The sequence below is a fragment of the Lepidochelys kempii genome, chromosome 9 (assembly GCF_965140265.1).
Source record: "Lepidochelys kempii isolate rLepKem1 chromosome 9, rLepKem1.hap2, whole genome shotgun sequence".
NCBI classification, from domain to species: Eukaryota; Metazoa; Chordata; order Testudines; family Cheloniidae; genus Lepidochelys; species Lepidochelys kempii.
In genome coordinates this window covers 1703322-1723866 of record NC_133264.1, presented here as the reverse complement: position 1 = coordinate 1723866, position 20545 = coordinate 1703322, and the positions used below count along the sequence as shown (strand labels likewise).

Genomic DNA, 20545 nt, shown 5'->3' with positions numbered 1-20545 from the left:
CACAGCGGCTTACGGGTCTGGGTGTCCTAGCAGAGCGTCACACCTGTCCTGGGAGGAGGGCAATGAGGGGAATCCTGACCCATGTCCCCCAGCTCACTGCCAATGCTTTCCAGTTAGCCAACCCCCCTGCCCCGCCAGAATTTTAGCCATAATTAGGGTTTGAAACTAAAATGAGGGAGGGAATCTGGCTTCGAAACAAAAATCACTGCTCAGGCCAGGGGACTTTTGTTTGACAAATTGCAGCAGAGCAGGCCCCAGCCTGGGCAGCTACGTGCAGTGCACTACGGGGCTGCACTCTTGTTAGCCACGCAGGGAACCCGCCCCGGGGCGCGTGCGTGTCCCTCGGCCTGCGGCAAAGATGTCCATGATGAGTACACTCGCCGGGCGGGGGCGCCCTGGGGAGAGACCAGCACTGGGAAGTGAGAGTTACATGGATGCGGGACGCAGGGATGAGGTGCTCCTAATGCCAGCTGACCAGAGCAGGGCCAGCACACTCAGCCCTCGCTGTGAACACGAGGAGGAGCTCCAGCAACACGGGCGGATGACAGCACAGGCGAAGGGCTGTGGTTTGAGGACGCTGACAGTGGTCGGCCAGAGCACGAGGGGGAGAGACTGAGCCAGGCCGGGGCTGGGGAGAAGCCGTGCCAGAGGAGTGGGGGGCGTGCTTGGCATGGAAAGGGAGCACAGCTGACGGTGCTATGCCGTTGGCTGACAGGTCACGCCCAGCCCCGGCTTGGGGCAGCGCCAGCCATCAGCCTGGGCTCTTTCCCAGGTTGGGCAGAGGTTCTTGCCACTCCCAATTGCGTTGGAGTAAACGCCCACTGCAGATACAGTCATGTCAGAGCCTTCAGCCTGGCGGGGCAGAGTCTGGCCTCAGTGACTCAGGTGTAAATCCGGAGTGAGTGCAGTAAGGTCCGCGGGGTTACCCTGGATTTACAGCCAGCGTCGCCAGGGTCACGCTCTGGCCCTTGCTTTCTGGGCCTGGAGGTTTTGTTTTACCAGTTTACACCAAGCCCCCTCTCCTCCCCCCACCAACTCTCCCGAGTGCGTCAGAGGAGTCTCTGACCATGAGAGCAAGGGAGCTATTAGGCCAGGTCAGTCACCGTGTGCTTCAGAGGGTGGGGTAGATGCTGCTGCCTGGGGCCTCATGGCAGGCGGCTCTCAGAGTCCGGTGTCTGGAGGGTGGGAGGAGATGTTAGTGAGCAGACAGAGGGGAGTTTGATTGGGTCAGTGATATTTATTGTCACTTATTCTTCATATTGCTGTAGCACCTAGGAACCCCAGCCCTGGGCCAGGACCCATTGTGCAAGGCGCTGTACAAATGCAGAGCAAACAGAGGGTCCCTGGCCCACGGGGCTCACATTCTAAGTATTGGCCAAGAGACAACAGGTGAGTACAGACAGGTCAATGGAGAAGCACAAGGAAACGACAAGACCATACTGGTCAGCACGATGAGCAGTGGGGTCAGCTCCGGAGTGGGGAGATGGCTCGAGCCGTGATAAGTGAGGGATTCCAGCCCATACTGGAAATGGGGGGATGGCAGCGGGGAGGGTGTCGTGCCATAGGGATCAGGGAAGAGGCAGACACTGGGCACTGCTGTGGGGGTCAGAGTTATGGGTGGTGAGAGGTGAAAAAACAGGAAGGTCCATGCTCCATAATGAACAGCATGCAGTGTGGGAGCACAGGGACGCGCCCCGCCGCTGATTGCGTGGCAGACACGCACCGATCCAGCCCAGACCTCGGGCCGCACCATTTCCAGGGCACCAGGCGTTCGGATTGGGCCCGGTTTTTCCTGAGTTTCCATGCAGTACAATTGTTTGCCTAAATTGGGCTGACTGGTTCTGCAAGCTGCTCGTGGGTTTGGAGCCTGATTCTATGGCCAGCTCTGCCTCAGGGCTGACGGGGCACCCCCACGGACACACACTGCCACAACACACCTGTGTCACGGCTGGGCACGAGCCCCAGCAGAGGCAGTGTGCGGCCATTTCAACTTAGCAAATTTTAAAGGGAAAGTGGTTCGGCAAGAGGGTCCGTGCCCCTCAGCCACTGCCCCCAGCCTGGGTTGGGGAACGAGGCCCAGAACCCGGGGGGTCCCACACAACTCAGGGCTTCACGCCGCTCAGACTCGCTTTGCCCTAGAGACAGGCCCCACCAGGAGCAGCCCTGGTCCCAGGCGCGGCGGAGAGCTGGGCTCCAGAAGGGCAGGGTGAAGGGTTTCAGCCCTTCTCCTTCTGCCTTCCGGGGCCACCCGCTCAGCACTCCCCTTTCCGCCGTAACTGAGCACCCCGCTACCTGCCAGGACCCAGCTCGCACGCGCGCACCCGCTCCGCAAAGCTCTGGGCACCCCGTGCCCACCTGTCCCGGCAGCAGGGCCATGGCCAGCGGATCCCTGCACACATGGCGCTGGGGTGGGGGCAGCTCAGAGTCCTGGCCGAGCGTCAGGCCCCCGGCCCTTCCCCAGCAGAGCCCTGGACCCTCGCAGGTGACGGAGCTGGGACAGTGAGAGGGACGAAGGGCCAGGGACTGACTGAGCAAACTCGTCACATGCCCATGGCTCTGCCTCAGAGCTGCTGGAGGAAGCCAGCGTTTGGTGCCTCTCGCCTACATCCAAGGCCCCAGGCTGACCCCACCACACAGCGCATGGGGGAGCTGTGCCACTCATGGGGCGGCAGGCCACGGAGAGCCCATGGGGGCGGGGGGGGCTACTTCCTGTGTGCCTAGGCTGGGCCCATGGGGGCACCCCCGAGGGCAAGGGTGATGCGGTGGGGGCAAGAGGCCTCAGGCTCTGCCTACAGGGCGGGGTGAGGAGGTTTGGGTCAATTTGTGAGGAAGGCGATTTAGCCTCAGTCGCTATATTCGATGCAAGGCCCGGCTGGTAGCGTGTGGACTGAAATCCTCCCCCTCTCCCAGCCCCACACCCGCCTGCGTTACCCTGAGGGGGCGGGGCACGGGGGGCTCTGCAGAGCCAACACAGTCCGCACAGAGCTTCACGGTGCTCAGCTTACGCTTTGTTCTGCCCCTTCCTCCGCATCAGGACCAGCTGGCTCCTCTTCCGGCAGCTGTATGCTACCAGCCCCACCAGCGTGCAGAGCACAGCCAGGCAGCCCAGCGTGATGACAGCCACCACCACCCCGCTCTGAGTGCGAGTCAGGCCCCACAGCCCCTTCTCCTGGGCGACGCCAGGGATGGCCGGTGGCCTGGTCAGGGACCCACGCTCCGTCCCTGCGCCTGGCTGGTTGGCCAGCGAGGGGCCGAGGGGAGTTGGTGGCACTTTCTCTGGAGCCTGGTTGGACGGATGGGCATAGGGCGACGTTTCTGGGTGACCGAAGGAGGTGGGGTTCGGTCCGTACGTCGGGGCCCCAGAAGGGGTCCCTGGGGAGGAGTGCCCCTCATCAAACGATACGACTGGGGCACCCCTAACGAGGAGCGGCAGGGCACACAGGGGTGGGGTGTCCCCCACCTTTAGCCGATTGACCCGGAGCCAGTTCTTCAGCGCCAGGATGCTGGCGTCACAGCGCCAGGGGTTGTCGTGCAGCTTCACCTGGCGCAGCTGGGCCAGAGGATCCAGGAGGCCGGCGGGGAGGCTCTCCAGGGAATTGTTCTGCAGCTGGAGGCTCAGCAGCCCCGTGGCATTCCGGAGCAGGTCCCCCGGCAGGGCGCGCAGCCGGTTGTTCTGCAGGGAGACGTTCTGCAGCTTGGGCAGGCCCTGCAAGAGCGCCCCGTCCACGGTGCGCAGAGCATTGGTGTGCAGGGACAGCTCCAGGAGTTCGCTCAGGCCCTGGAAGGCGAAGGGGGCGATGGAGCGGATCTGGTTCCTGCTCAGAATCAGCAGCTGCAGGTGGGTGAGGTTGCTGAAGACGAAGTCTGGCAGGGTGGTGAGCTGGTTATCATAGAGCCACAGCTCCCTCAGCTTGGGCATGGGCCCGAACGCCCCAGGGGCGATGTCTCGCACCGCGTTCCCATGGAGCGTCAGCTTGGAGAGCTCGGGCAGGTGCAGGAAGACCCCCTGGGGCAGAGCTGCTATGAGGTTGTTGGACAGGAAGAGCTTCTGCAGCTGGCCGTTGTGCGTGAAGAGCCCGGCCGACAGGCGCCTGATCTGGTTCTGGTGCAGCCCCAGCTCCTGCAGCTCCCGGAGCTTGTCGAAGGCGCCCGCAGGGATCTCACGGAGCTGGTTCTCGTACAGCCTGAGCACCTGCAGCCTCGGCAGCCGCCGCAAGGCCTTGGCCGGAAGGGCAGTGATGCTGTTCTTGGCCAGGTTGAGCTTGGTCAGGCTGGGCAGCCGGTCGAACACCCCCTCCGGGAGGGAATGCAGGTTGTTTCCGTGCAGCTGCAGCTCTTTGAGGTTGCTGAGCTGGGCAAAGTGGGAGGGCTGAATGTGCAGGATCTGGTTGCCTGACAGCAGCAGAGATTCTAGTTTCCCCAAGGTTTGGAAGAGCTCCACGGGCAGCTCTTGCAGCTTATTGCTGGACAGGCTGAGGTAGCGCAGGGCAGCCAGGCCCTGAAAGGCTCTGGGGCTGATCCGGGACAGGTCGTTCTTCTCAATTCTCAGCGCAATCAGCATGGAGACGTTGCCAAAGGGAACGTCACCCAGCTCAGCGATGTGGGTGTTGATTATCTGCAGGCTCATGGCATTCGCGGGGATGGGGCTGGGAAGTTGCGTGATCACTGGTCCTGAGCACTCCACTTGGGCGGATTTGGAGCACTGACATTCTTCAGGACACTGACCAAGTGCCAAGCGAAGGACTTGAAACCCCACGAGCAGCGGGACCCAGCCTGTCAGCTCCATGGGGCCTGGAAGCAAAACAAACAAAGAGCATTCAACTGCCACGCTTTCCCATCAGCTGCAAGAATGCCAGGCGGGCTGGAGGTCCCTAGTGCCATCAATCCCCTCACCAGAGAGTGGATCTTACAGCACAAGAGATGCAGCAGCTTCATACCATACAATACACAGAACAGGCCAAGGAAACCCGTGACCAGCTGGGAAACTAGCATTCAAGCAGAGATGCCCTGCACTGGCTGGGTGAGATTAGACGAAACCGGCATCTGGGTGAAATGCACAGAGCCCCCGAGACACATTTATACGAGCAAAGGGTGATAAGCCCTTAGCAGCTATAGAGCACGTGGCCACAGGGTCTGCAGGCTTTACAGACGTGGGCCTTGTTACCCCCACTTCACGGGGGGGCCTGAGGGGTGGAGAGGGGAGGTGACTGGCACAAGGGCCCAGCAGGTTTGTGGGAGCAGTGGGGTTAAAGACCAGGTCCCCAGTCCTGGTTCTAACCATTAGAACACGCTACTTCCCTTATTAACATCTTTGGGCTCCAGCTGCCCCGCCCGTGACCTGCCCCCGCCTCCCCGTGTGCGCAGGGACGCCGAGGCAGATGACACTGCGACAGGGAGTTCTCCCACTACCGCTCCAGCTGGAACAGGGCCTTTGGGGCGAGGGTGCGCCAGTTTCCCCGTTCCCAGGGTGGCAACACGCCAGGAGTCCCTCGCCCACAGCAAGGACCAGGGCACACACATTCACACCCTGGGTTCAACGGGAAGATGCTAATAGACACATGGCAGCTGGCACCTGGGCACAGATCAATAGCCCATCTAGCCCTGGGGCTGCTGGCAGTGGCCAATGACCGATGCATCCACAGGAAGTATAAAATCCACATGATGCACCTGGACCGATCAGTGCTGCTCTGTGGGAGTTGTACTCTCAGAAATGTAGTGCCCAGGGGCCTAGCTGGCTGGAAATGGGGCCGGAAGATCCTAGCTTGGCTCTGTGGTACAGATTTTGTACACGTTACTAAAACCAGTTACAGTTCCTTCCCTGAGCCAGCCCCTCTCCCTGGAGAAGATTCAGGCTGGAGGGCTCGACCACCCCATTGAGGATGCACAGACCTCCCACCCAACCGAGGGATGGGAACGGGATCTCTGAGTGTCAGCCTGGACAAACAAAGGGCAGGCTAGAACAAACTGGGAGCAAAGCCAACCAGTGTCTCACACGCAGCCCGGCGGCCCCTGCACCCCACCACAGCTACTAGAAGCGTTCACAGACTTTTTGCAACAAAACTGAAAATTGCTTTGCTCCTGCGTTGTCCCCAGGGGCTGCAAGCGTGGTTTCCTGTGCTCCAGCAGAGCAGCATTCGCGAGCTGTTCCAGCTGGAACCAGCTTTGGAAAGTCTCCAGAGCAGAACCCAGTGGAAAACTCAAACCAGCAGTTCCTGGCATCCATTCAGGGTTTAGAAATTCAGCCAAACCCCAGGACAATTAGGTGAGCAAAGCTGCGAACGAGAAAACTGGGCAGTTAGGTAGCACCCTCCATCTTCAAACGGTTAGTGGAGCTGAACTAATTATATCCGCTGCATGTGCAACAATAATCGGCGTTAATTGCACGGTCCAGCCGGTTCCCCACTGGAATGAGCCTGCGGCTTCCTCTGCCACAGCAGCATCTCTGTGGCACTTGCCGCTGGGGAGAAGCAGTGCTGAGCACAGACCCCCAGGCCTGCGTGCTTGATGGCAATAAACGGAGGTGGTTAGACTGATGACTGGAAACTCTGAGCCCTGGCGTTTGCAGGGCTGCTGAGCAGGCATAATTACACCCTGGGCTCTGCTTTGGACCCGTTTACAAGCCCCGGTAACTGCAATGACTCCAGCCACTGCACATTCACTGCGAGCCAGTCAGCCCCACTGGCTCACTGCACCGGGTGCACAGAGCCCAGGGGATGTTTTCACAGACTCACTGCAGCTTCGCTGCATGCCAGGACAGGAACCTCCAGGCGCTGTGCAGTCCTGGCGGGGCGAGTTGTGACTCATGTTAAGTGCCAGGCTCTTTGGAACCGTTGCTAACGTTCCCAGAAAGCATCTCTTTGTTCAGGGTTAGCCCTTTGGGGAGACAAAGGAAACGCCTTGGTGCAAGTTCTTCGGCTTGTGCTGTGGGCCAGGTGGATGGTGTCCCTGGGTTGTGGGAGGGAGCCTGCTGACGGATTGCCAGGATGCTCTCCGGGCCAGCCCCCTTTTCTATCTCCCTGGGTTTGTTCAGGCCAGCGAAAGGCAGGGCAGCTCTGGGACTCTGCCCTTTGGGGCTGGGAGCACAGGGGTCCTAGAGCCATTCTCAGAATAGGGCCTGGGTCTGGCTCGCAGGCCAACTACTCAGGGCACATACATAGGAGCTTGGCCGTCCCCAGGGGACATGCCTGCCCCATCTGCAGAGCCCCCAAACCTGACTGACGCAGCAGCAGCACTGAGGGCTGCCAGAGGGAGTTCACCGGGAAGGCCATCACGGGCCTTGCTGGAGAGGAAGCCTCGGTGCTGGCTGGACCCTGGTATTGAAGGTCAGCCTGGCTCCTTCCTGGGGAGGAGTGCGGAGATGGGGCTGTGGGGCCATCCTGCCTTTGCAGGGCGGGTGGGGATGAAACACACAATGGGGGCACCTGGCTTCTGAGCCCACAAGGAGCAGGACATGCCCCTTCCTGCACCATACTGTGCCCCCCGCCCCCGCAGAGGGGCTGAGCAGTGAGCCCAAACTGGCAGACGCATGCCCAGGAGGGCACAACCCCCCACCTCCCACAGACACACGGGGTCCCAGCACCCAGGCCCCAACACTGGTTCAGCGGCTCCAGAAAGGCCATCCACAGCTGAGAGCTGCCATCTCGGTTCTGTCTGTTCTAGATCTAGCGGCCAGCCCCGGAGCGCGGATCAGATGCGGCGGGTTGTGGCCCTGGAGCCCATTCCCAAAGAGCCACGCCCGTGAGACAGGCCTAAAGCTGGCATTCTGGAGAGGGGCGGGCAGCCGTGGCTCCCTAGGGGACAGCAGCTCCCCCGGGCTGTGGTGCGCTGAGGAGCCTGCAGCCGGACAGCAGAGGCTGGCCGGCCTCTCCGAAACCGCTGGAGAGAGAGTCAAGTGATCAAAGGCAGCCTCCTCCCGGCAATGTGCGGCCAGGCAGAGACGGAGCCTACGCTCAGCCCCCGCTCCTGGGGAGGGGGGCACTTGGAGCACAGGCAGCCCGGTGGAGACTGTTTCTCGAAGGCCTGGCACGATGGCGTGGTGCCAGGGTATGGGCCGCGCACGGGTGTGAGCACTGGGGTAATCATGGTGCCGCTTTGCACTTCTCTCGCACGCCCGGACTCCTGGCTCTTTACGTGGGTCCAGAGACCCCCGGCAAACCCTGCCCCAGGGGCAGGAGGTGTCTGCGTGAGGCTCGCAGCAGCCCGGCCCACCACACCTGGGTGGGAGGGTGCGGGAGGAGACAGACGCCCTTTGGAGCCCAACCGTTCTCAGCCACGGGGAGCACTGCAGAGCCCCAGCATCCATCCCGAGCCCCTAGCCTCCCACTCTGAGCTCGTGACCTTCACCTCCACTGGCCCACCCGTCGCTGGAACAGAGCCACGGCCCCGATGCTATCACAGCCCCATCCAGCCCCCATCAGTTCAGAACTCGACTTAGTGGCGCTGGTCCACACAGGGCAGAAATGGAAACTCGCTGTTTGCTCCCCTCTCCTGCTGCCCAGGACTCAATCACCAGCCCTTGGCAGCTTCCCAGGAGCTCTGACCCCTGACTCCAGTAACTCAAACTGACACCCCCTTTACCTGCCTAAGTGCTGGGTGAGCGTCCCAAAGTGGAGCAGGGAGGACTCGCTAACTGGACTCTCTGTGTCGCTGCCAGGGAAAATATTTGCTTGCAAGAGGGAAAAAATCCCTAAAAAGCCATCACATTTTTTTGGTTTACAGATGGAAACAGTTTGCATCTGAGAACAATTTTGTTTACCTCAAGCAGCTTATAAACTTAACCGAGCACTCTGCACATCAAACGGTCTCTTCGTGTCACACCCTTTAAAGAGAACTTGAAAAATTCAAGCACCAGTTAATTAAAACCAGCTGAAAACTATTATATTCCTTTGTCTTGGTCAGGACAAGAACTTACCACTGCACAAATGAAGTGCCTGAATATTACACACACACACACACCCACACACACACACCCTGTTTCCCTTTAACAATCAACCCTTCTGAAACTTTTACTTGGCTTTTTCTTTTCACCCATTCTTTATGGATTATTATTTATGATGCTTTGATTTTTACTCCTCTTATCTAAATATTTCTGATCTCACAATAATTCTCTAGAACTGGTCTGCTGGGTAAGAACAAACCCTTGCCAGGCAAACCCTCAGAGTTGCTAAAAGAACTGGAGGGTTGGATGAACACACTGATGTCCCTCAGCCCTGTCCCTGAAGAGCCGCACTGAGCCTCGAGTGAGAGCTCTCAACAAAATAAATTAAAAAAACTTACCAGCCCTGTGTCTTGCTGCTCAGACCTTGCAGAGCCAGGGAGATGTTAAGCAGCAGAAAGCCCAGTGCTGCTGTGTGAGCAGAGTGCCGTGTCCCCTCCCAGTATTTAAACCATCCAAATCAATGAATCAGCAAAGGGGCAGTGTCAGAGGCTAGAGAAATCATTGGAATAGAAAAACCTTGGGACTATTTCCCTCCTGATGTTCCCAAAACGAGCGGAACGTTTGTCTCAAGAGCTGTCATGTAACCCTATATTTTAATCCTTGAGAGTCCTGATGCTTTTGTCTGGAGGGAAGCAGCGAGCCCCGAGAACTGGATGTTACAACAGCAGAGATGTCGCCTAGATCACAGGTCCTGGTCACAGGAGGAGAGCTCCCCCCCCCAACAGATCACAGACAACCCTCCAGTGATATGCGGGACCAGCCTACAGACCTGGGAAGAGCGGGAGCTAGGCTGATGATTACCAGAGTCTCAAGCTGCTCAGACAGCGCCTTTCCCCGCTGACCTCAGCACGCTGTACAGAGGGAGGGGGCTGCAATTCTCAGATGGGGACACTGAGGCACGGGGAAATTAAGTGTCTTGCCCAAGGTCACACAGGGATACAGCAGGGAACAGAGCCCAGGGCTGCTGCCTCCCAGCTGCAACCCCTCGTCAGCGCTGCCCCTCCCCATCGGCGGCTTTGACACAGCATGCGCCCCACTGGGGGACAGCTCCATCCCCCCCGTGACAGAGGGAGGAGAAACAGCTGGTCACTTACCGAGCAGCAGCACAGAGCCGAGGGCGCACTGCTTCTCCAGGCCAGCCCCCAGCAGCGGGGCCCCTCAGGCGGCTCCTGGGCGCTGGGCCGCGAGCCAAGCCCTTTGGGAGTGACCCACTCTGACCCGCCAAAGCCAGGCAGCCTCGTGCGACTTCCACGTGAGCCCTGGTCCAGCTCGCCCCACGGGGACCAGGGGGACAGGGCTGGGGCTTCACGGGACAGCCACATGCCCGGCTTCATCACACTCTCCCCACAGCTCCATGGGCCTAGAACAACCCCCAACAAACACCTGCTCAGCTCCGCCTCTGGCCCCAGCAGCCGGGGTGAGTCCCCAGCACACACCTGGCCCCACGGCCTCTGGTGACTGCCCCCGGCCCCCGTACCAAGAAGCAACTAGGCAATGCCCGGACCCTCCGCCTGGCTGGGCAGGGAGTGAGGGACAGAGCTCTGGCTGGTGTGTGTTGGGGGGTTGAAGAGCAGGGCGATGTGGGGCTCTATGCAGTACGTGGCCTGGGCCTCAGGCCACGCTTGGCTTGCGAGGTGCTGGCTACGGGGCAGATTTGGAGCTAAGCACTAAGTGCAGGCTGCAGCCAGAGTCCCGGTCAGGGCAAAGCTCCAGGCCCGTGTGCTGGGTCAGGCCAGCTCACACGGTGCCACTCCTGGACAACGGCCCTGCTGAGGCGAAGGGGGCCTGGGCCCTCGAGCCCAGCTGTGCTGCTTCGCGTCGTGATGGAACCAGCAGCCTGGGGTGAGCTCCGGGGCCGGATCCCACAGGCTCTCCCCGCCAGCCCAGCCAGGCCCCTGAGAACAGCCAGCCGGGCTCCGCACAGGGCACACAAGCGATGGGTCAGAAGGACGAGGCAGCTGTGAAGCTTGTGGTTCGCCCGGCTCAGCGCTGCATTGCCACCCACGAGCGTATACCACGGCTGTGCCTCTGAGGGTTGCCAGGCATCCGGTTTTCAACTGAAATGCTCCCTCGAAAAGGGACCCTGGCAGCTCCGGTCGGCGCTGCTGACCGGGCCGTTAAAAGTCCGATTGGCAGCGCAGGGCGGCTAAGGCAGGCTCCCCGCAAGCAGCTGGCATGTCTGGCCCCTAGGCGCAGGGGTGATCAGGGAAGGGCCGCATGCTGCCCCCAGTGCCGGCTCCACAGCTCCCATTGGCCAGGAACTACAGCCAATGGGAGCTGCAAGGGCGGTGCTTGCGGGCGCAAACACTGCACAGAGTGGCCTGGCTGCACCTCCGCCTAGGTACCAGGCCTGCTGGCTGCTTCCGGGAGCAGCGCGGAGCAGGGCAGGCAGGGAGCCTGCCTTAGCCCTGCTGCACCACCCACCGGGAGCCACCTGAGGTAAGCACCGCCCAGCGGGAGCCCACACCCTGAACCCCCTGCCCCAGGTCAAAATCCCCTCCTGAAGCCCGCACCCCAAACCCCCTGCCCCAGGTCGGAATCCCCTCCCACACCCTAACTCCCTCCAAGAGCCCGCCCCTCCCCGACCCCAACCACCTGCCCCAGGCCTAAGCTCCCTCCCTCACTCCAAAGCCCTCATCCCCAGCCCCACCCGAGAGCCCGCACCCCCAGCCAGAGCCTTCACCCCCTCTGGCATCCCCACCTGCTGCCTCAGCCCAGTGAAAGTGAGTGAGGGTGGGTGGGGGAAAGCGAGCGATGAAGGGAGGGGGGCTGGTGTGAGTGGGGGCAGAGCCTCAGAGAAGGGGCGGGGCAGGTTTTGTGCAATTAGAAAGTTGGCAACCCTCGGCCATGGCCTGGCAGTCAGGCCAACACCACAAAGCCATGACATCGCACTGAGATACGGGAACTCACCACCAAGACGGACCTGAGTTTGCTCTTCAGCAATGATGGCCCCTGCTCAGGCCCGCCTGGCCCCTTCTTCTGGCTGCGTGAGGGGACTCGCTTCTTTTCCTCGACATGGGGTGGCCACAGCTGCTAATCCTGATGCTGCACGTGGACAGCTAGCTGCATTGTCCGCATGTAACACGTGTGCGCCGCAGATAGAGAGACAAGTAGACACTGCAAGATAAACGGGCAGGAGGGGGAGGAACGGCAGGGGTGCGGGGGGGGGAGTCACCTGAAGAGAAATGGGACCAAGGGCAGAAAAACAGAATGAGGGGAAAGAACTAGTCAAACTCCGAAGAAACTGAAAAGTACAAGAGAGACCAGAGTGTTTGTAGCAGGGGCTGGAAGATTGAGCGCGGGAGAACAGCAGTGCCAGACTCACGGCAGGAGACGTGGCACACGCAGTCACTGCACAATGTACTGAGCTTTTCATTCACAGGCAACAGCTGGGCTTGGTGCAGAGCAAGATGGCAGGACACAGACATACCCAAGGGCACGGAGCCCCCGGCGCACACACGCGTGCTCATGACAGCCATGCAATAAAGGAGTGCGTTTCTGCCATCCTGGGATAAACCGGGCGCCTTCGTCCCTGCCCCCATCCAATGGACAGAATTGCGTGGGCTAGTGTCCTGAGCACAGGCTCCATCTGTGGCCGAGGGTGAGTCCCCATCCCTTTCTATGCCTCAAGGGCTGATACAAACACTCAATGTCTGGAGGAGGAGAGGCTCCAACGTGGGTTCTTTGACAAAGGCATTTCCGAGGGTTTTGTTTTTACAGGCTTCTTCCTGTTTTCCTCGGTGGACAAGGTGGACTCTTGCAATTATCTGAGCCTCACACTCCCTCCCTGCTGACACAGGAAACACCTTGGATCAACAAAGAGGCTTCACTAGGCAGGGGTGAGCCATTAGCTTCCCCTCCACACCACGAGGGCTCCCCCATTCAGGTGAAGTGACCGGACTGCTTTTCCTCTCACCCAGGGTTGATGACACGCTGCTAAGGGAATGAGTCAAAGAGCACAACTACATTGTTTTAAGCCATATGCTGCAGAGGAAGAGCCACTTCAGAGAGGCAGCTGCTTTCCCAGAGCGCGATTCCTGGAGCTAAACGCAGCGCCAAGAACTCACCCAGCCAATACAGCCAAGAACTCACCCAGCCAATACAGCCAAGAACTCACCCAGCCAATACAGCCAAGAACTCACCCAGCCAATACAGCCAAGAACTCACCCAGCCAATACAGCCAAGAACTCACCCAGCCAATACAGCCAAGAACTCACCCAGCCAATACAGCCAAGAACTTACCCAGCCAATATAGCCAAGAACTCACCCAGCCAATACAGCCAAGAACTCACCCAGCCAATACAGCCAAGAACTCACCCAGCCAATACAGCCAAGAACTCACCCAGCCAATACAGCCAAGAACTCACCCAGCCAATACAGCCAAGAACTCACCCAGCCAATACAGCCAAGAACTCACCCAGCCAATACAGCCAAGAACTCACCCAGCCAATACAGCCAAGAACTCACCCAGCGCCGGGGCCACGGATGTCACTGAGCTAGTACAGGAGGATAGAGGAGAGCTCTCTGCAGCTGGCTTGGCACAGATCTACTGGGGAGCAGCATTTCCCCTCAAGGCTGCCTGGAATCTTGGGGTCACTGGTCCCATCACCCCCTGCGGGGGAGCCGCCGAGTCCCTGGCCTTGTCAGACAGGATGCGCCAGGGAATTGCAAACACATGCAGGCTACAGACTGCCATGGCATCTCCTCCAGATGCCACGTCTGCACTACGTTGGGGAGAGGACCACTCTGCCTGTCCAGTCTGACCTGGGGGTGCCCCCAACCTCAGTTCAAAGACAACTAAAGCCAGCCCATGACAGCAGGCTCACGGCCAGCGCTCCAGTCTCTGTGCCAGGCCAAACCCCAGTTCAGAGAGCATCAGCCTTTGGAGAGGAGACGACACCCACTTAGGACCCAGCCGTGAAGCTGTGCCATGCAGCACGCCCAGTGATTGCTCACCCTGAGAACCCTGCCATGGGAGCTGGGCGATTCTGGGATGACACCAACTGAAACAAAGACTCTTGTTCAAAGCCTGCGCGCGGGTCCATTCCTGGGGCTTTGCTCAGGCAGAGCTCGCCAGCCGTTTGGATGAGTTATGCTTAATTAACTTTCCAGGTTGAGACTCCCAAACTGTTTACGTGGGGCTGAAACCGAGCAGCCTTTACCTTCTCCACCGGGCGTCTGGCCTGTTCTGCCGACCAATCCCTTAAAAAAATGAGTTTCCTCTTAATTAAGGCCTGGGCTGATTCTGTGCATACCCGGCCCCTGAATGGAATCCAAGACCTTTAGCTCATTGCCACATGAACGAACATGTCTGAGTTTCCAGTGCCATCCCCCAGTGAATGATGTACAGAAAGATGTTTGTATCAGTGCACACATGCAAACACACACACACACACACCCCAGAGAGGAACATGCTTCCCTTCAGTGGCTATTCCCTTCTCTATTATCCCATGTACATCTAAAGCCCCTTCCCCTGTCCCCCGCCACTGGATTCGGGGCTCTTTACATGCACGAGGGTTTGCTGCAGTAGGAGCTTAGTCACCTCCCTCAGACCCCTTGAACAGAAGGAAGGATCAGACCAACTGATGCAGAGTCACAGGGCCCAGCCACCCACCCGCCCTTCAACACAGTAACACTCATCCTTTGCTGGCCCATGACCTGCTGGGTACTCCCTTGTGACACAGTTTTGGTTCTTGCCCCACCAGCCGAGATCTGCTGCTTTCAACAAGCGCCTGCAGGAGGAGGCGAGTCCTGAAATGCGACACAATTTACCTGGGACCTGGGTTCTTCAGCACTTGAAGCCTTACCTTTAAATCGAGGTTGGATGTCAGTTTCTAAAAGATCTGCTCTGGCTCAACCGGAAGTTACGGGCTGGAGGCAGGAATCCTTGGCTGAGGTTCTCTCATCTGTTCTGTGTCGCTTTTTACACCACACGTATTACTGCAGTATCTGGACGCCTTTCAGTCGTGCGTTAATCAATGCAGCTAATCGCTGACACGTTGTTCCCTCGGGCAGAAGTGTGTGCAGCAGAGGAGCCCTTGGAAGGAAGGTGGAGAGCTTGGGGTGGTCCTTGGTTCCTGGGGGTGTTCCTTCCACAGCCTGGGACCAGCCCTGAGGTAGCTCTCTCTCCTGCACACAGACACGTTTTACCCATGCTGTATAAAGCCCCACTGGGCCAGAGGAGCAGAGCTGCTGACCAGTCTCCATCCCAGAGCTTTAGTCGATCTTTTAGTTACCCAGGGGCTAGGACATTGGCCCCTCGAAGATGAGGGCTGAGACCATGAACTTGATTCACTCTTCTGTGTGAAGCTGGAGGAGTGAGCCAAGGACAGGTGTGATGTCAAATTACAAAGGATGAATATACAAAAACAACATAAGTATGTGGGGACAAAATTAGAAAGGCCCAGGCACAAAATAAGATTAAACTAGTTAGGGACATAAAGGGTAAGCGGAAAATATTTTACAAATACATGAGAAGAAAGACGACGACCAAGGACAGGCTACTCAATGAGGGGGGAAAGACAACAACAGAAAACGCAGCAATGTGCAAAGTGTTACATGCCTTTTTTGTTTCAGTTTTCAGCAGAAAGGTTAGCAGTGACTGGATGACTAACTAGTGAACATCAGTGGAAACGGGGTGGGATCTGAAGCTAAAATAGGGAAAGAACAAGTTAAGAATTACTTAGGTTAGATGTCTTGAAGTTGTCAGGGTCTGACAAAATACATCCTACAATACTTAAGGAACTGGCTAAAGACATCTCGGAGCCATTAGCAATTATCTCTGAGAATTTGTGGAGGACAGGAGAGATCCCAGAGGACTGGAAAAGGGCAAATACAGTATCTATCTATAAAGAGGGAATAAGGACAACCCAGGGAATTATAGACCAGTCAACTTCACTTTGGTACCTGGAAAGATAATGAGCAAATAATCAATCAATTTGTAAGCACCTAGAAGATAATAAGGTGATAAGTAAGAATGAACATAGATTTGTCCAGAACAAATCATGTCAAATCAACCTAATATCCTTCTTTGACAGGGTAACAAGCCTTGTGGATAGGGAGAAAGTAGAGATGTGGTATATCTTGACTTTAATAAGGCTTTTGGTAGTGTCTCACATGGCCTTCTCATAAACAAACTAGGGAAATGCAGCCTAGATGAACCTCCTAGAAGGTAGGTACACACCTGATGGGAAAACCATAGTCAGAGGATAGTTATAAGTGGTTCACACTCAAGAAGGAAGGGCATATCAAATGGGGTCCTGCGAGGAGCTATCCTGGATACAGTTCTATTCAAAATCTTCATCAATGATTTAGATAATGGCATAGAGAGTACGCTTATAAAGTTTGCGGACGATACCAAGGTGGGAGGGGTTGCAAGAGTTTGGAGGATAAGAATAAAATTCAAACTGATCTGGACAAACTGAAGAAATGGTCTGAAGTAATTAGGATGAAATTCCATAAGGACAAGTGCGAAGTACTCCACATAGGAAGGAACAATCAGTTGCACACATACAAAATGGGAAATGACTGCCTAGGAAGGAGAACTGTGGAAAGGGATCTGGGGGTTATAGTGGATCACAAACTGAATGAGAGTCAACACTATAATACAACTACAAAATAGTGAACATCATTCTGGGATGTATTAGCAGGAGTGTTGTAAGCAAGACACGAGAAGTAATTCTTCCGCTCTAATCACCATTGATAAGGCCTCAATGGAGAAATAGGCACCGCACTTTGGGAAAGATGTGGACAAATAGGAGAAAAGTCAAAAGAGCAACAAAAATGATTAAACGTCTAGAAAACATGACCTAGGAGAGAAGATTGAAAAAATTGGGTTTGTTTAGTCTGGAGAAGAGAAGACCAAGAGGAGACATGATAACAGTCTTTAGTCTTTAGATAGGTACAAGTTTGTGATATAAAAGAGGGTGATAATTTTTTCTCCTTAACTTCTGAGGACAGGACAAGAAGCAATGGGCTTAAATTGCAGCAAGGGCGGTTTAGATTGGACATTAGGAAAAACTTCTTAATTGTCAGAGTGGTTAAACAGTGGAATAAATTGCCTAGGGAGGTTGTGGAATCTCCTTCATTGGGGATTTTTAAGAGCAGGTTAGACAGACACCTGTCAGGGATGGTCTAGATAATACTTAGTTCTGCCTCAGTGCAGGGGACTGGACTAGAGACCTCTCGAGGTCCCTTCTAGTCCTATGATTTGATGTGCTGGCAGTAGCCAGCATTGCTGAGGAGCCGAACGACAGCATTCGGTACCAGCTGGAGTTTCCTAAGCACAGAAGGTGCACTTGGTCTTTTACGCAGGACTTCAGACTAGATGATCCAATGGTCTCTTCTGGTCGCAGAACGTATGACTCTCTGAAGGCAGTACGGCTCTGGCTCTGACGGCAAGCCTGACAGCAGATGGGGTCGTGGAGAAGGGAAGGGCCGGTGTTCCAGACCTCCCACCTGAACTGCTCCTCTGAACGTTTGCAGCACAGCAAGCAGGTACAGATGCACGTCAGCGGCTGAAGCTGTGTCTACCCGAAGCTGTTCCCCACCGTCACGAGAGCTGACGAGTAACGGCCAGAGCACTGTGTACGCAGGACTCCTGCAGCCACTGGCAGTTTGACCACCAGGCTGCCTGCCCCTGTTCACTGGCAGCCTAGAGAACAGTGAATAAAACCCCAGCGGCCACGAGCACTTCGGCTGCATTAGTGCTCGCCCTGCGGCTCCCACCAGTGAATCTGTGGCCACCGTGGTGGGGATTTTAGGGTTATACAAAACCAGCACAGACAAGGCTGATGTCACGGGGACTCTTCTGCAGCAGGGAGACCTTTCCACTTCCATAGTGAGGTCCGTTCCCATTCGGGATCTGTGCACCAGGCTCAGTGCCGGGTTTACAATGGTGCCAGTGGCTCCAGGGAGCAGGGCCCATGCTCAGAAGGGGCCCCGGCCTGCTCCGCTTGCCCTGCGCCCCGAGGCCCTGCCAGTCCGCTGGCTCCCACCCCCGCCCATCACTTGCTCCTCTCGGCCTGCCGGCCAAGGGCTCCTCTCTACCCCGTGGCCCCACCTCCCAGCTTCTCCCTGCCCCCTGGCCGGACCCCAGTGCACCTCCGGCCCCAGGCACCCACTTAGGACCCAGCCCTGAAGCTGTGCCATGCAGCACGCCCAGTGATTGCGCACCCTGAGAACCCTGCCAGGGGAGCTGGGCGATTCTGGGATGACACCAACTGAAACAAAGACTCTTGTTCAAAGCCTGCGCGCGGGTCCATTCCTGGGGCTTTGCTCAGGCAGAGCTCGCCAGCCGTTTGATGAGTTATGCTTAGTTACGCTTTCCAGGCTGAGACGCCCAAACTGCTTACGTGGGGCTGAAACCGAGCAGCCTCTTTACCTTCTCCACCGGGCATCTGGCCTGTTCTGCCGCCCAACCCTTAAAAAAATGGGGCCCCCGCCTGTCTCCCCGGAGCCGAGCCACCTGGGACTGATGCAGAAGCCTGGCCAGTCGGGGGTGGGGTGGGGGCTTGTCTGGGTTCCTCCAGGCAAGTGGGTCCTGTCGGAGCCGGGCAGGGTCAAGCCCTGGCCAGGCTGATCACGCCGCTTCTGAGGGGCCGGAGCGATTCCCCGCCCCGGGACCAGCTCTGGCTGCACTGGCGGTTCAGCCCGGCAGACACAGTCGCCTCCCAGCAGGCCGGTGAGTGGGGCTGGGAGCCAGGGCGTGGGGGAGTGGGTCTCTAGAGAGCTGGGGGAGGGGGGGTGATGGGTTGTGAGGGGGTGGGGAAGATGTGTGTGTGGTGGGGCACTAGGGAGTGGGGGTTCTGTGTGGGGTGCTGGGCCTTGTACATTTGTGGCCGGGTCTGGGGGGACGCTGGGCATAGCAGGTCCGGGGGGGGGGGCTTTGGCCATAGGGAATCGGGGGGGGGTTGTTCTGGTGTTGGGCAGGGGGGCTGTGTGGCATGGCATGGGCCCACCCCCGAGGGGAAGGGGCACGCCGGCAGCACAGGGCTGGGCGGGCCATCGTGCATCTGGCAACTGCTGGTTTGTAAATAGTGCCCTCATGCTGGGCGGAGCAGAGCTGCCCCTGCCGTGCCATATTGCCGCTGACTGGCCCCTTGCTCTGGGGACTGACCCTCCTGCGCCAGGCTCCATTGCCCCCATGGGGGGCCCACAAATATGTTTGGCACCAGGCCCACCAAAGGTTAATTCGGCCCTGACCAGGCACCATCTTTAATCAGGGGTTGATGGAGGAGCCACAATGAACACCCAAAGACACCGCGCCCGAGTCCGGAGCTCTCCGTCTGGGGCGCTGTAGCATGAGCGCCGTGGTTGCAAAGAGTGATCACTCCGCCAAAACAATAACCTGTCCTCCACCCTCTGCTCAGATCCCACAGCACTGCCCTTGTGCATGGGCTGGCATCGCTTTGTGTCAGTAATAAGCATCTTGTACCTTCAACGCACTTTGCAAACTGCAGCTGATTTCGTTTCTCCGCAGCAGCCCTTGAGGCAGGTACATAAATACTGGTAAACCCATTTTCCAGGTGGGGAAATGCAGCGCGAAGGGAAGTGATTTGCCCTCGGCCACACACCCCAAAGGCGAAGCAGAGTCAGTAATAGAATTCGGGGGACCCCAGCCCCCAGGCCTGAGCTCACTGCACAGCCCTCTGGGATGTTAAGAGGGACTGATGTGGGATGTGCTCCGCATAGCTAGAAAGCAAAGGCAGTGCCAAGGACGAGCATACACACATAGTTTAGGATGAGATAAACATTTTTCAAAGCAAATCTGTTTTGTGTAATGCTCTGAGCCTGTTGTTTGACCTAGGACAAGACTAAGACTGCCTAAAACAACTCGCTAGCCTTTAAAAATAACCAATGACTACGGATTTTTCCCTCATCCAGTTGAAATTATTGAAATAGGGTCAAATCCTGAGGCCCTTACTCAGTTTTTCTTAGTCTTCCACTCATGCAGAATTCGCACTGCGGTCAGTGGGATCTGGTCTGAGATCTGGCCAACACGGTGTAGACCTATCGTCTGCACGCCCTAGGTGCGGCTCAGTTAACACAGCGCAGAACGAGTTTGTGTTCTTGCTGAAAAACAGGCTGAGCGCTGAGAAGGGAATGCAGCGTGTAGGGAACAATCTCCTCTCCGGACAAGCCAGGACACTGATGAACAACTAAGCCAGGAAACGGCAGTGCATTAAGAGCTGGAGGCTGCCCCAGGAGATTCGCCAGGCTACAAAGGGCAGTCAGCTCTCTGCTGTCTGGCTCAGGGGGGTTCCTCTCACAAGGAAACCAACGCCGCCCTTCCAGAAAAGACGTGGCAGCCAGGCAGAACCCAGCCCCGAGTGTCCCCGTGAGGGCTCGAGCAGGTTCTCCTCACTGCCGCTTTCACTCTTCAGATGCGGCGAGTGCCAGGGACCACCAGACGCTGCTCCTCAAAATCAGGGGCCAGCCCCAGACTCCGAGCATCCCTCGCTGAGAATGGATTCACTGCGTGTTTGCGACGGCTTTCTGCTCTAGGCCTGAGACAGCGTGAGCAGATCACAGGCATGTTGCTAACCTTCGGCACCCACCGGTACTGGGGCTCAGACAGGCGGCACCTTCCCAGCAGCCCCCAACACG

General features: G+C 57.5%; 1 protein-coding gene across 1 annotated transcript; it reads right to left on the bottom strand.

The window, feature by feature from the left end:
- Positions 1 to 1122: 1122 nt before the first annotated feature.
- LRRC15 (leucine rich repeat containing 15) lies at positions 1123 to 9364 on the bottom strand. The gene is made up of 2 exons (XM_073359002.1): positions 9277 to 9364; positions 1123 to 4791 (listed from the first exon to the last, which is right to left on the bottom strand). Exon 2 carries the CDS (start codon positions 4784 to 4786, stop codon positions 3002 to 3004), a length of 1785 nt encoding a protein of 594 aa, XP_073215103.1. The 5' UTR covers positions 4787 to 4791; positions 9277 to 9364; the 3' UTR covers positions 1123 to 3001.
- Between the last annotated feature and the right edge of the window lie 11181 nt (positions 9365 to 20545).

What these genes read in the sequence shown, in the direction of transcription:
- LRRC15 (XM_073359002.1), bottom strand. Translation starts at nt 4,786, where the DNA reads ATGGAGCTGACAGGCTGGGTCCCGCTGCTCGTGGGGTTTCAAGTCCTT.